General features: G+C 38.5%; 1 protein-coding gene across 1 annotated transcript in view; it reads right to left on the bottom strand.

Annotated features, from left to right (window-relative positions):
* The window catches only part of LOC134649546 (V-type proton ATPase 116 kDa subunit a 1-like), a 32,768-nt gene extending 19,977 nt beyond the window's left edge, over positions 1-12,791 (bottom strand). The window contains exons 1-2 of the mRNA XM_063504315.1: positions 12,674-12,791; positions 6,223-6,356 (exon numbers count right to left, since the gene is read on the bottom strand). Of these exons, the coding sequence (XP_063360385.1) occupies positions 6,223-6,339 (117 nt within the window). The 5' untranslated portion in view covers positions 6,340-6,356; positions 12,674-12,791. The remainder of the gene's footprint in view (positions 1-6,222; positions 6,357-12,673) is intronic.
* Positions 12,792-16,077: the final 3,286 nt, after the last annotated feature.

The raw sequence follows: 16,077 nt of genomic DNA, 5'->3' as shown, positions 1-16,077 counted from the left end.
TCACCAGATTACCAGAGAGGTAGGAAACTTCCTCAACTACGCTAAAAGGGTTCAGAGAATATGGCAAAATATTTGTACGAATATAATATTAGAGGAAGGCTGGGCAGGCGCGCCCTCGCATTCGTGTTGTAGGGAATTGGTTTAAATGGGTTTATACATTAACCCTCTTCATAATACTTATCTGATGATGATGATGAATACTTATCTACTGCTTCTAAGCGCCACTTGCACCATCCCACTAACCCGGGGTTAACCCCTTAAACCGTTAACCAAGTCTCAAATTGTACTGGTTCCAGGTTTAACTACAAATTTATCTGTTACTCAATAATGCAAAATGACTTAATTAATCTGGATGAAAGTTATCTACTTCTTTAACCCCAAAAACCATTTTCTTAGGGGTGAAATAGGGTGGAAAATAAGTTCAGTATTATTTAGCAGGAGATTTTGCCCCCAGCAATTACCCCCAGTCTAAAAATTGCACTACACGCTAGTTACAAAAGTTGTCAACAAACCTATTTCACTAATTCCATTTTAATCATGTACCAACTAAAGGCTGCCTAGGTGATTCAAGGTGATCTTTTATTCACCGTTTCGGTCAGAATGGGCTCTGAAAGGGCACGTGGGTTTTTAATGCCAATCGATGGCTCCAAGGGCTCGTTCTGAACTTTTGATTGAGAATCAGGGTTTTGTATTTTTTATGATAACATTGGGGCAGCTATAAAATGTACAGGGGTGTATTTTGAAATTTGGCGCCCCGGGCCAATACGTTTCGCCGCCCCAGAAGTCAAGGAAGAAAAACAAAATGCAATCCGCTAGGGGCGGCATATGCCGTCCCATGCCGCCCCTGAGGGTTGGCGCCCCGGGCCATGGCCCGGATGGCCCTAGGGTAAATACGCCCCTGGGTGTCTAGGAGTTTTACTTGAAACGATACCTAATCGAGCAATTACACTGGCACAGGCTTTAAAGCTTAAAAGGAGGTTCCAATCACTAAGTTTAAGATTTTAATTTTTTTTTTAAATTTTTTAAACATGTTTAAATATAGCATTTTAACTACACTAAGTCTCAACGAGGACACTTGAAGCATTGCCACCGTCGCGTCGTTAATTATGAAAAAGCTCGGTTAATCTCCGCTCGTCACGCATCACATGACACAGCTGAATGCTTGAAATTGTTTAAACTGACTGTAATTTTACGTTATTATCTTATTATAAACAAGTAATGGAAACCAAAATTATCTTTTTGGGTATGTACCTTTTTAGACTGCACCAGTAGTGCAGCACGACATTACTGCTATAGTAATGGTGTGCCGACTGCATTGCTGCAGAAAACGACAGCAATGCAGTTAAAATAGATGACGATGCCCAGATATTTGACATTTTCGGCAGCCTATGCGCCTCAATACTGCAGCATTCATTCTGGTGTAGCCTAAATCCGAAGGGCACCTTAAAGATAGCATGTTAACTAAGTCTCAACGAGGACACTTGAAGCATTGCCACCGTCGCATCGTTAATTATGAAAAAGCTCGGTAATCTTCGCTCGATGACACAGCTGAATGGTTCAAATTGTTTATAAACCTATTGTAATATTTACTACTTACTTGGCTGGCACGATGACCCAAAATGAGTCTTGGCCTCCAAACAACAGCACGCCACTTTGCTCGGTCCAGGCGGTATCACGCCAGCTTTCGCCGACGCCGAGCTCACGGAGATATGCCTCCACTCTGTCCGCCCAACTTCTCGGGATCTTTCTCTTTTACTCCAATGAAAGCGTAATATAATTAGAGTGACAGAGAAAAATGCCCGCAGTTTGCGAACTCCGATTTTCGCGGTTATACTCGTAGCCAATCGTAGCCCAGAGAGGCATATGGGGACTACGTTTGTATATATGCAGAAGCGGTCGTCCTTTCGTCTAAAAATACACTCCTTCACCCAAACCTTTGACCCTTGAAATCTCGATGACACCAGAGTTCATCGCACTATAACACCCATATGCTGTGACATTTCCCCATCTATTTCTGGTCACGCACGTGTCGCACGAAAAATGGGCCAAGTGCGTGCCCGGCAGAATCGAATGCTAATTTTACTTGCCTTTTATTCTAGAACTAGCGACACGCCCCGGCTTCGCGCGGGTTAACAAATTATGCATAAAGTCATAAACCTTTACCTTGAATCACACTATCAAAAAAAATCGCATCAAAATCCGTTACGTAGTTTTAAAAATCTAAGCATACATAGGGACATTAGGGACAGACAGACAGCGGGAAGCGACTTTGTTTTATACTATGTATTGATACGTTATGTAAATTGTTTATTGGATTTGTGTATTTATTGGGGGTTCCGAGTGACGTCATTATACTTGCCTAGTTAATCAGCTACCATGGTCAAAACGTCCAAATAATTGAGTGACTCATACATTACCATACAAAAACTAAAACAATAAAGACTCGGTTAAGCTTGAGTCACAGGAACCTAGCCTCCAAAATTACAACCCTTTACTTGCTGCTGGAACAGCGGGGCCTCCTGACACAAGTATTGATATACTTACTAGGAGGTCCCAACCCTTTCTTAATTTGTAACAAAGATTGTGACCAATAAGTAACTACATCATTTACTCATTTTAATACCTTTATTTGGTCCTAAATGCGTTTAATCCGAGTTTTCTCCGTCCCAGGAGGTGTGGATACATTTTGGGAGCCTTGGGATTGATACACCTTACAAAAAGATCTTATTCGCGAACTCGGCGCCGTCGACTGGACAGAAACGGCTTTGGACAGAGTAGTATGGCGGTCTTTGGTGTCGCAGGCCAAGATCCACTTCTGGTCGTTGCACCACAACAGTAAGTACCTATCACCATACAGCAAACCTGACCTGCGGGCATAAATTGCGTGCATCTGTCTCTATCACTCTAATTTACGCCTTCATTGGAGTAAAAGAGAAACATCCAGGAGCAATTTGCGAATTTCGGTCTTCGCGCTAGGCCCCCTCAATGGCTCAAAAGCCATTGTCACGCCAGATTCTAGCCAGGTCATATCTCAATCTGCTAAAGGGCCAAGACCTCATTACGCGGTTGCGTGCAGCAGGGAGCGTCCATGCCGTGACCTGTCATATCGATTGACGCATATTTCGCATTTTGGGGCCGCTGCTCTGATTTGAGAATATGTTTCATTGTGGTTAGTCTGTGGTTTTTGCATTGCTTGTAACTTTTGAATTAAGAAGGTAAACATTTTGCGAAGTACCAAAGCGAAGCTGAGGTTTAGCTTAGTCGGTGGTCACACCAACACACGGTCGCATTTTTATCGCTTGTCACCATGGCTGTCACGTTCTAACAAGTATGCAAGTGCGAAAGTGACGGGCATAGTGACAGGCGATAAAAATGGAACCATGCTGCGTCCGCTGAGCTACCAAGACGTTACCTAATATAAGTTGAAGTCCCACCCAAGACAGTGATTGTTTCCACTTTTAATTTGTTTCTAAGCTTAACTACGAGGGGTATTCAAAATATTCTCGGTATGAGAATGAAAACAAACAAGTACGAAAAGTTTGATATTTTTATTTTTCAATATACTCCCCCCCTATGTTCATACACTTAAAAGATCGATCAATTATTTTTTTTAATCCTGCATAAAAATATTTTTTATCTTTGGTGTAAAAATGCTCCTCCACTGCCGCCTTCAATGCTTCATCATCGGAAAATTTATTTCCACGCAGATCCTTTTTAAGATTGGGGAACAAAAAGAAGTCGCTGGGGGCTAAGTCCGGACTATACGGTGGGTGAGTAACAGTTTCAAACCCACATTCATCAATAGCTGCCTTGGCAATATGAGCAGTATGGACGGGGGCGTTGTCAAGCAGAAGCATAACACCTTTGGTTAACTTTCCTCGCCTCTTTTCTTTGATTGCATCCTTTAATTGACGTAGAATGTTAGCGTAGTACTGTCCTGTGATATTTACACCTTTTTCTTTATAATCGATCAGTAATACTCCTTCACAATCCCAAAATATCGTGGCCATGACCTTGCCAGCTGAAGGGATGACCTTGAACTTCTTGGGATGAGCTGAACCCTTAATGTGCCACTGCATGGACTCTTGTTTACTCTCTGGGTCATAATGATGAACCCAGGTTTCATCTCCAGTAACTATTCTTTGCAGCACCTCATCAGGATTTTCACCGCACAGGTCAATAAAATCGGAACAACAAGCTACACGCATGTCTTTTTGAAGCCGAGTCAGCATTCGCGGAACCCATCTTGCACTTACTTTTGACATATTAAGATGGTCATGGATAATATCATGTACGGTACCAATAGAGAGATTGGTTACTTGTGCTATAGATTTTACCTTCACTCGACCATCTTCCAATATAAGTTTTTCCACTTTATCAATATTTTCTTGTGAAGTAGCTACTACAGGCCGGCCAGGTCTAGGGTCGTCTTCAACACTCTCCCTTCCACGTTTAAACTCGCTTGACCACTTTTGAATGGTAGATAAAGAAGGAGCAGACTCACGGTAAACACAATCCATTTCCTCTTTTATGGTTTTTTGATTTTTACCCTGTTTTGTCAAGAATTTTATCACGCATCGATGTTCTAATTTAGTTAACATTGTCAATTCCCACATGATGTTCATGTTTGTTCAGCAATTGCAGAAAAACAAAAGAACATCTCGGTTCGAATTATACTTTTTTTTAATGTCAATGAATAAACCTTAGCGGCCAGTAACGAAAGAAATTTTAGAAGAGGTTGTAAGATATCAATACCGAGAATATTTTGAACGCCCCTCGTACTAAGCTCTGTAACAACTATACCTATGCTATCTACAACTGCAGACCTACAAATCATATTTTGTACCCTAGTTAAGACACTAACGATGCCACTTTGACCTTTGCGGCACTTTCAGCGGCCTTTTACACTAAACTACGGCTGTTAAGGTCATTTAGGTTTCATGTTAATGAGCTATCTGGCCTAATTGTATTATAAACTGGCTTTTACCATTTTCGTTTGAATACAACTTATTAAACTCAGTGGCTCTGTGAGCTTTAGACCCGCGAGGATAGCTAAATAAATGTCTTACATATGTAATGTATAAATGTAATGTATGGCTCAGCCATTTTGATCAATTAAAAAAAACTGAATCGACGAAAGAAATCTATTTAATCATCGAACCTGCTCAGAAAATTTCATGAGAATCGGTTAAGAATTGTGACCTGTAGAAGTGTAGAGGATTACGACATTTTTGCCCAAGCTGAAACGGAGACCTTCCCTAACGCTCGGTCTAATAAGAATTTTGAGCGACAGACTGCCAAAACTTCATTAAAAAAATAAGGTGAAATGCAAATGTGTTTAAAGCCCATTTCTAAAGTCCACGTATAATGCCTATCAGTAATTCATGTACCTACATAACTATTTAACCTAATATTTATCCAGATAAACAGTAACTGCTATCGGGAGTAAAGGTCATCACTACTGATGATACCATTCGACCGGCCTATCGCTTTCAATACAAATAAAAATAAACTTTAACTCTTTCACTTTAAGTCGATATTCGAATGAGTGGACTTTTCAACTGCCCGCGTATTTTTAGACAGATAAAAAATTACGAAGAAAGCCATTGAAGACGTTTAGTTTAAATTAAAGATTCTTGAGCAACTGGCAATTAGGTTGCTTACGTCATGAGTATTATTGTCGGATGTAGGGCACAAGAAATTCATCCGGTTCGAAAATTCGAACAGTTGAGCTAGGGAAGCACGGTACCTATCGGTGTGAGTAATCTGGCGAAAGATAAGCCAGCGTCACCGGAAGGAGTCACGGTAGAATCCCACAGGCATCCCATGGCCCCTTCAAAACGGTAAGAAGGGTGACGCCGGAGTGGCTTTTAGTGGGTATATTACCTCCTCTCCCCCTCTCAATAGGAGAGTACGGCTGCAGCAGGGAGTCCCCCAATGGTGCCCAGGCAGGGGGAATGCGTAACGCATTTTACCACTCCGTCAAAAAAAAAGGGAAGCACGGTCAACCGAACCACGGTAACCGGGCCGTACGAAGAGTTAGAAAAGCACCATCTCTTCGCTCTTGAACATCAACAGCTGTTGTATTTCTGGTATACTTACTTCTCTAAACTGCACGATGCCGGCCTCCCCTAATAGCTTGTACAAAGACGTATGCGGCCTCGGGTTGTACGAAGAGCTGGCATAGCACCATCAACCAGCTGTTATATTAGTAGTACTTACGTCTCTAAATTGCGCGATGCCGGCCTCCCCAAGCTCGTACATGGAGACGTATGCGGCCTCGGGTTGTACGAAGAGCTGGCATAGCACCATCTCTTCGCTCCTGAACATGTCCCCCATGGCTGAGGTTTATTGACCTGAGAAACAAATGGAGTTCAAGTATTTTCATTCAACGTACGCAACATACTTGGCTGATGTCTTGGCTACGTCAATCAAATTCGAATCATCGTATCACTCTATAGTAAATCATTATAACACAACGACTAACGCTATTGCAGTAACGTTGCAGCAATCACGTTGTTGCAGTCGTCATCCGAATATATGCACAGTCGCAGATATATCGGGGCGGCTAAGGTGTTCACTAAATCTGAACACGCACTCTAACGCCTTGACAATAGAAGCGTGTTCAGATATTTGTGAGCATTTCGGCTGCTCCGATATATCTGATGGGGACTGTACCTAACCTTAAATGTTCTCTGAAACATGGCGCGCATATGGACCTAAAACCGTAAGATTAATTCTGGCTACGTCAACCAGTGGGGTTGGCAACTGACATAGGTTTTACATGTTCCTAGTATATAATAGTTCTATGAGATTTGGCTAAAGGGCTAGCACCCAGAACATAAAATAAAATAAAAAACACCATTCGTAGGGTAGTCAGTTAAAAAATATGTTAGCACTATTTGTAAAATAGTTCAACTGGCCAACCCCATTTCATTTGCGAAAGAGTTGTAAGTAGCACGAATTCTTGGGAAAATACGGCCGTATGTGCCGCACAAAAAAAAATAAACACGCTGAAATATTACGATGATAGTTCCGAAAATAATGCGTAGGCATACGAAACAATGTCGGAAACGGATTCTTTTAAGAATGTGGCGTAGGAAGCTTAGAGAATTCATATATTGCTATGCTATCTATTGAGATAGTATATCAGTGGCGGCGCGTCCATAAAAGCCGATTCCCACCGACTTGCCTGGTTTTGGACGTTGTAGTAGCAGAGTTGTAAAGGAAATATGTAAGCCAAATTATCCCCGGCTTGCCTATGGATATGTTTGACGCGCCGCCACTGGTTTATATGCGTTCACTGTATATATCCAATGTTACTTAATTTTGATTATACCTATGTAGATATTTGTAGTGTGGATACTACGGATACGGATAACCATTTATTTTAAAACAATAAGTAATGGAATAGAGTGGTATAAACTAAACAATTATCAATTTATATTGACATTTATCACAATCGGTTGATCCGTTCAACTAGAAGATTTTTTTTAAAAGACCTCGTTTTACCTCGGCTATAGTTCGAAAGACTACGCGATCTTGACGTGTCTTTTAATTGAAAATATTTTTTAAAAATCTGGAACTATTACTACTAATAAAAGCAGAAAAATAATAATCGTATATGATTCATAGATAGATAGATAGATACGAACTATAATTATTGCGTTCTCGATACTGGAGCATTTTTTGTACGGAATTATGTAATCATGTCTTAATACCAATAACGAAAGAATATAATAATCACTACTTAATATACTTAATGTTAAGTATTATAGGTACTACTAATGCATGTCATATCATCAAATAATGTTCATATTGTAAACAGTTTAATTACCAAGAACAAGTCTCTTAACTCGCACGAACTAACTTCTCGGAACGTTTTATATCGCCAACTGTTAAAGTTCGTCAGCTCATAACAATTAAACATTGGCTTGAGAGAACTATTAATCAGGGTTGTTGTAATTTCGACCTTGTGCCGAAGTAATGTGGTCCATTATAATTAGTTACCAGCGCCAAGACGATACCGTCAGTTAATGTGTTTAATGATGGGTAGTAAAATAAAGAAAGTGCTTTTTGGATATTTTTAAGTGTTCGTATGTTACTTAAGAGCTCTTCCTGCAACTAGAAAACATCTTAAACATTTCTAACTACCTATCTATAGTAAGTATGTTTACAAGCTTTTACTACTTTCTGTGTTCTTACGAGTAGTTGTGTTAGTTTGCGTGGAAAGCTTGGAAGCTAAGTTAGAACCACTTCTTGAAGTTAAATTGGGCTGAAACTCGGTACTTACTTATAAAAAGCGGCCAAGTGCGAGTCGGACTCGCCCATGAAGGATTTTAGGGGATTTATGACGTATTTAAAAAAAAAACTACTTACTAGATCTCGTTCAAACCAATTTTCGGTGGAAGTTTGCATGGTAATGTACATCATATATATTTTTTAGTTTTATCATTCTCTTATTTTAGAAGTTACAGGGGGGGACACATTTTACCACTTTGGAAGTGTCTCTCGCGCAAACTATTCAGTTTAGAAAAATATGATATTAGAAATCTCAATATCATTTTTGAAGACCTATCCACAGATACCCTACTCGTATGGGTTTGATGAAAAAAATTTTTTTGAATTTCGTTTGTAAGTATGGGGAACCCCCAAAATTTATTGTTTTTTTTTTTCTATTTTTGTGTGAAAATCTTAATGCGGTTCAGAGAATACATCTACTTACCAAGTTTCAACAGTATAGTTCTTATAGTTTCGGAAAAAGTGTCTGTGACATACGGACGGACAGACGGACAGACAAACAAACAGACAGACATGACGAATCCATAAGGGTTCCGTTTTTTGCCATTTGGCTACGGAACCCTAATAAAAAACCGATGACGATGGGGACCAAAAGTGGCGCATCGGAACACTCGGAATTCAGGTCATAAAACAACGCAAGTGTGATTTGGGTTCATTAGAACTTAAGAGTGACGAAATGAATCTGTTTATAAATAATACATATTTAGGGCCAATCTTACACAGAGCGACCAAGCTCAAACTAAGCAAAGCTTGTTCAGTGGAAAGTAGACGACTAGGTATGTACTTGTATAAATAATATATATAGGTATAGCATCCATAAATCGGGAACAAATAAATGCCCTTACCGGGATTCGTACCCGAGACCTGCCGCTTCGTAGGCAGGGCAAACTGTTGGAAAACTTTCGGGTCATAAACGCTCTTAAACCAGCCAAACGTGTCGTCCTACAAATCAAAATGCCACCGAAATAACATTCCTCTTCTCAAATAATTCAATGTCTCAGTCAAAGTCAAGGCCTTGGCTGCCAGAAAATATTAACGGCCCAAATTATACGGATATAGGTGAATAACCTTTCAGTTTATATTGGCTTGGCTTCTGGAGAACTTCCGGTGGGGTTTCTATTAAAGTCATATTTTAATTACAAATTGGTTTTTAATTTGCTGACATTTTAATTATGAGAGCAAAATACATGCTGAAGCCATCGTTTTCCGAATAGATACCTATCTATTTATTATTATTGTGATGTTGCGGGCCTTTTGAGTGCCACATAGACCAATCTATTCTGACGATCTATTGTGACGGCCCTTTAAGAGCCAACAGGAGTGGTCATTTCTCCATACAAACGTACTCGACTGTTTCCTCCGTGGGTTTTGAAGCTAGAGCAATGATTTTTTCAACACCGATTAATATTGTCAATATCTGTGTCGGACCGTTTTGCTTTTTTTGATATTTTTGTTTTTTAAGGCGCTAGAGCCCTTCATAAATGGCCAAAATGGTCTAATTGACTATGCCGCAATGAGAGGCGCGCTATTCAAAACTGATATCAATTAGCGAAAAAAGCAAGATAATGTCATAATCATTTAGATTTCCAAATTTAGTTACGATTGGTTAAGTTTTGGAGGAGGAAACAGTCGAGTACGAAACCTCGATTTTTGAGATTTTTACGCAGGATTTTTCGCCTTGTCCTTATCGCACTAGTTTTAGGAGCCGCTTCCGTTAGCGAGACGGGTATATTTACCTGAAATATTTAAATCTCAGCTCCTGTTGGCTCTTAAAGTTCATTTCTAATGCCCGTTGAATCCAGGAAATTCCAGATTCTTTGGGCCGTAATGTTCTGTACCTCATAGTGTTGCAATACGTGCCGCCCTAAGTAGGTACTTCTTTTTGACATTAGTGGTCCACAGGAACAGAGAATGTACATTGCAGTCTCCTCTTACTCCTGGCAGATCCGTCTTGTTTTTTTCACAATTCAGTACAGTCTAAGTGATTTTGGGAAATTGCTCCGCTATATATAGGAAAATACTTTCTTTCATCACTAGCAGTTGAATTAGTCATCCTGTCCTATACCCATTGTCTTCGTTGTGTCTTCCTATGTACAGTCACCACTTACAAATTCATGTACAAACTCATGTAAACAATAATAATCATTGTCCGTCATAATATAATGTAATAAATCGTACTATAATGATAATCCTCCGTGTAGGTAGTTAACTAGATGCTTCACATTGTATAGTTGAAGTGTTTTACTAATAAGAGCCAAGTTTTCAACATATATTAGAGTTAGACCAAGATACGTCTGCAACGTTTTTGATAGCACACGCAGTGCAAGTGTTATTTCAAACTGCTATGAAATTATGACGTATTAAGTATTATCCCCCGTTATCGATTTGACGACGACATATGTCACGTTTTGACACCGATCTACAGATAGAGAAGGACTTTATCCTATCAAAAATTTATTGGCAGAATTAGTCCTCCCACATTGCGTATTTTTGTATAGGTATATATTGTGAGTAGTCACCACTTTCAAAGTTATGTATGTACGAGTATAAACTCAAAGTAAACAATATTAATTAATGTTGTAATACATGATAATATTGCTACTAATAATCCATGCCGCAGTTAGGTGCCTCACTGTTTGAAGTGTTTTGATCTTACATTTGCACGCTAATAACTGGGCCAAGTCTTTAATAATCAGGTATACAGCGTGTGGCTTTTAATATTTTATTACAAGCCACATGCAATTTTTTTTATTGAAGACTGTAATTAACGTAGGTAAGCGACGTATGTACGAGTATAAGGTAGCTACATAAACAGTTATTATTTTTAAGGGCAGAGTGTCACTGGATTTTAAACATTTTTGTTTATTATTATTTATTATACGTTAGTTGGTAAATTATTTCCGTCCCGACATTGGCTCAGTGCACTAATTTGCGAGTGAGTTTGTCACACGTAGAGCATTATTATCACATTTTTATTTTTTGCCAAAAACTTGTTTGTTAATATGTACTTTAATAAGTACCGTCTTGAAACGTGAATACACAAAATCGAATTATCAGTGCCCGGTGAACTTTATATCTAACAAGTTACTTACGATATTGAAATGTCAAGGTTCAGTTTTGTAGATTAAGTAGGTATCATGTTCATTCTCCGTTTTGGGTTTTGAAATTTTTTATTTTACTTTAAAAACATTACAAGATGGTAGTAATTTGCTCAAAAGTGTTACACTTTTTTTGTGATGCAGGAGGCAAAACTAGACGAATGACCTGATGGTAAGGGATTAGCCGGAAGTTAAATTTTTCTTCCTGTTTCAGGTCACACTGGTTCTAAATAGTTTTTTCACCTCAGCAGTTCGAACAAGGGTACTTTGCTACTTAAAAACAGTGAGCAAAATGCGATTTTGCTCACTGTTTTTAAGTAGCAAAGTACCCTTGTTCGACCGCTGAGGTGAAAACTTAATTGTTGGTATATCTTAAGAAAACATGAGTGAATAGGTAAGTGATGAAGAAGGAATACATTTTTCGGGTTCTCTAATATGTTCTCACTGCTGAGGTAAAAAGTTTTGTGAACTACACGAGATCAAAGTTATTTACATCTCGTGCGCTTTTGAGTCCCTTACTACGCTCAAGATTCTAAATTAGATTTTATTAGAATAGAATCTTTCGCTTGCACGGGACTCAAAATAAGCACTCGAAGAAATATCAAACTTTGATCTTTTGTTGTACAAATAACTATTATCTATTTACTTGTATTTACTTAAATCAGTCAATCATTGGTACCTGCCTACAGATAGACATACAAATATTGTTCGCCTACGAATTTGACAAGTAAATCTCAGACCGAGAGGGATGCAACTATGCGAAAGAATGAGAACACATACCACACATTTCTCGCAGAGCACTTGGCAGCCCACTTATACCCAATTTATCCCTCTCACACTCACCTGGCCAGAACGAGACAGAACTAGGGCGATAAATGACCTAGGTTTAAGTGATATTTACGAGAACAGGACATCCAGCTTGTTCAGATCCTAATCTTAGGTCTCCCGGATGAACTATTTAACCCAGACGAGCGCCGAGACAGTTAGGTATTGTATTTTCGTACCTGGACGTCATCCAAATACTGTTTGATAATATTTAAATACACAATTATCGGAAAGCTTGATTGACGAAAACACTTTAGAGGAACCTATTAGTATTTTGCGCTAATGCATTCCATTTTGATTATCTGGAATCGGAAATTCTATTACGTTACTCGAGTAATCATTTCAAATCGAACGGTTTAAATTTGGAACGCGCTTTTGTTTCGAATCCGGCCTCTTCGATTTTCAACTTTTTTCGCACTAGGGTTGACAACTTGTCACTGTATACTCACTTATGGCATAAGTGTCGCGAGTCGAGTAGCGGTGCGAGTAACTGGCACGCACGTCGCACGGGCGTCGTGGTCGCGGCGGCGCGGCGAACTGTGGAGTGCCGCGCTGTGAACCGGGGTTGGTACGCTCGTGAGATTATAGTGCAACGATATTTTATATCTAGGTAATATCGTTAAATAAAAATTATATATAATTAACAATATATATATATATATATACTAGCTGTTGCCCGCGACTTCGTACGCGTGGATTTGTATATTGGTGGTTATATATTCTACATTAGCTTAGAACATTATGCAGCAAGAGATTGCGGTAGGACGCTTAATCATTTCTTAATTATTAATATTATACAACGCATGAGACTTTTCTTTCACAACCTACGAAGTTTCAAGCCCCTAACTGAATAAAATTGTCCTCGATGTAATCCCTCTAAACCCCCTTATAAGATTTTCATGTCCTCTATTTAATAAAACCTACTACCTAACTACCTATTTACGAAGTACCCTAAGACGAACTTTCATCCCCTTTTTAACCCCCTTAGGGGTTGAATTTCCAAAAACGTTGTAATTACTTTTTTGTAATCGGCTATTAAGCCTTTCTAAAAAGTTTCAAAGCATTTGTAATGGATTCAAACTTTCAACCCCTGTTTAACCCTGTTAGGGGATGAATTTTACAAAACGCTGATATTACTTTTCCTGTATTTTAATAATATCCCGAAATACAAAGATTCAAGTCCCGCGTTGGAAAAAATGTTTGATATCCATACAAACTTTCAACTCCTTTTTCACCACTTTAGGGGATGAATATTCAAAAACGCTGAAATTGGTTTTCTTGTATTTTAATAACATATATTTTTACGAAGTTTCAAGTTCCTCGCTTAAAATAAAATTTGAACTCCATACAAATTTTCAACCCCTTTTTAACCCTGTTAGGGGATGAATTTTACAAGACGCTGAAATAACTTTTCCTGTCTTCTAATAATATCCCCAAATACAAAGATTCAAGTCCCGCACTCTCAAAAATATTTGATATCCGTACAAATTTTCAATCCCATGTTTTACCACCTTGGGGGATGAATTTTTAAAAACGCTGAAATTAGTTTTCTTGTATCTTAATTTAATACCGTTTTGCAAAGTTTCAAGTTCCTAGTTTAAAATAAAATTCATCCCCTTTTTAACCCCCTTAGGGGTTGAATTTCCAAAAACGTTGCAATTACTTTTTTTTTGTAATCGGCTATTATGCCTTTCTAAGAAGTTTCAAAGCATTTGTAATGGATTCAAACTTTCAACCCCTGTTTAACCCTGTTAGGGGATGAATTTTACAAAACGCTGAAATTACTTTTCCTGTATTTTAATAATATCCCCAAATACAAAGATTCAAGTCCTGCGTTCGAAAAAATATTTGATATCCGTACAAATTTTCAACCCCATGTTTTACCACCTTGGGGGTTGAATTTTTAAAAACGTGGAAATTTGTTTTCTTGTATCTTAATTTAATACCTTTTTACAAAGTTTCAAGTTCCTAGCTTAAAATAAAATTTGCACCCTATGACGAACTTTCATTTTTTTTTTTTGTAATTACTTTTTTTGTAATCGGCTATTATGCCTTTCTAAGAATCGAATTTAAACTGTTGTGAGACATGCTAACATTGAATAATTTTACGGTTTAGACTCACTTGTTTTAAGTCACTCGCGCGACATGTTTCGGAGAGCCTAGGTCTCCTTTCTCAAGCACTAACAGTGCGAGCAGCGTTCACGACGGCCGTGTATCGCGTACTGCGGCACGCCGCGTCGCACGCTGCGCGCGCGCCGAGAAAACCTAGAAAAAGACCTTCTCCTTCTCCTAGCCTAGGTCTCCTTTCTCCTTGAGAAAGGAGACCTAGGCTCTCCGAAACATGTCGCGCGAGTGACTTAAAACAAGTGAGTCTAAACCGTAAAATTATTCAACCTTTCTAAGAAGTTTCAAAGCATTTGTAATGGATTCAAACTTTCAACCCCTGTTTAACCCTGTTAGGGGATGAATTTTACAAAACGCTGAAATTACTTTTCCTGTATTTTAATAATATCCCCAAATACAAAGATTCAAGTCCCGCACTCTCAAAAATATTTGATCTCCGTACAAATTTTCAACCCCTTTTTTACCACCTTGGGGGATGAATTTTTAAAAACGCTGAAATTAGTTTTCTTGTTTTTTAATTTAATACCTTTTTACGAAGTTTCAAGGTCCTAGCTTAAAATAAAATTTGCACCCCAGGACAAAGTTTCATCCCCTTTTTTACCCCCTTAGGGGTTGAATTACCTAAAACGTCTCAATTACTTTTTTTTGTCATCGGCTATTATGCCTTTCTAAGAAGTTTCAAAGCATTTGTAATGGATTTAAACTTTCAACCCCTTTTTAACCCTGTTAGGGGATGAATTTTCAAAAACGCTGAAATTACTTTTCCCGTCTTATAATAATATCCCTATATACAAAGTTTCAAGTCCAACACTCACAAAAATATTTGATCTCCATACAAACGTTCAACCCCTTTTTCACCACCTTGGGGGATGAATTTTCGAAAACGCAGAAATTTGTTTTCTTGTTTTTTAATATAGTACATTTTTACAAAGTTTCAAATTCCTAGCTTAAAATAAAACTTGCACCCCATACAACCTTTCAGCCCCTTTTTAACCCCCTTAGGGGTTGAATTTTTCAAAATCGCTTCTTATCTCTTGTACACTTTATAAATTCAACCTAGTGTGCAAATTTCAACTTTCTAGCTTTTGTAGTTTCGGCTCTGCGTTGATGAATCAGTCAGTCAGTCAGTCAGTCAGTCAGGACACTTGCATTTATATATATAGATATATATATATTGCTAAATCAACGGTGTGCTGATCTGATGCCATAAACGTGCAATTTTATTGCTTTCAATAGGAAAATCGATTGCATGTAGGTAGGTAGGTACTATAAAACAGATACTTAGTGTTTTTTTATTGGAACAGTAGGTACTTATCTATGGGGCAATCCGAAACCATTGAAGATAAAGGAAAACTGTCTTTATAAGGAACTGTTGGGTCTTTTTTTTAGAAAAAAATTTGGCACAGTCAAAATTTGGAATCTTAATGTGAATTGTCCCTAAAATTTAATATTTTTTTTTTATTCAGGTCGACTCATCTGCTACTGCAACTGCATGCAAGGTTCATTTTTTGTATGGGAAGAAAAAATGAACAGCAGAAGTTATTCAAACTTAGTAATTAGGTAATGGTAATTTTTGGGATTCCGTAAGTACCCAAAGGGTAAAAACGGGACCGTATTACTATGACTCCGCTGTCCGTCGGTCTGTCTGTCTGCCTGCCTGTCAGTCTGTCTGTCTGTCTGTCTGTCTGTCTGTCTGTCCGCCTGTCTATCCGTCTGTCTGTCTGTCACT

Source organism: Cydia amplana, chromosome 7, assembly GCF_948474715.1.
Source record: "Cydia amplana chromosome 7, ilCydAmpl1.1, whole genome shotgun sequence".
Taxonomy (NCBI): Eukaryota; Metazoa; Arthropoda; class Insecta; order Lepidoptera; family Tortricidae; genus Cydia; species Cydia amplana.
Note: the sequence above shows the minus strand (reverse complement) of the source record. Positions and strands in the feature narration are given on the sequence as shown.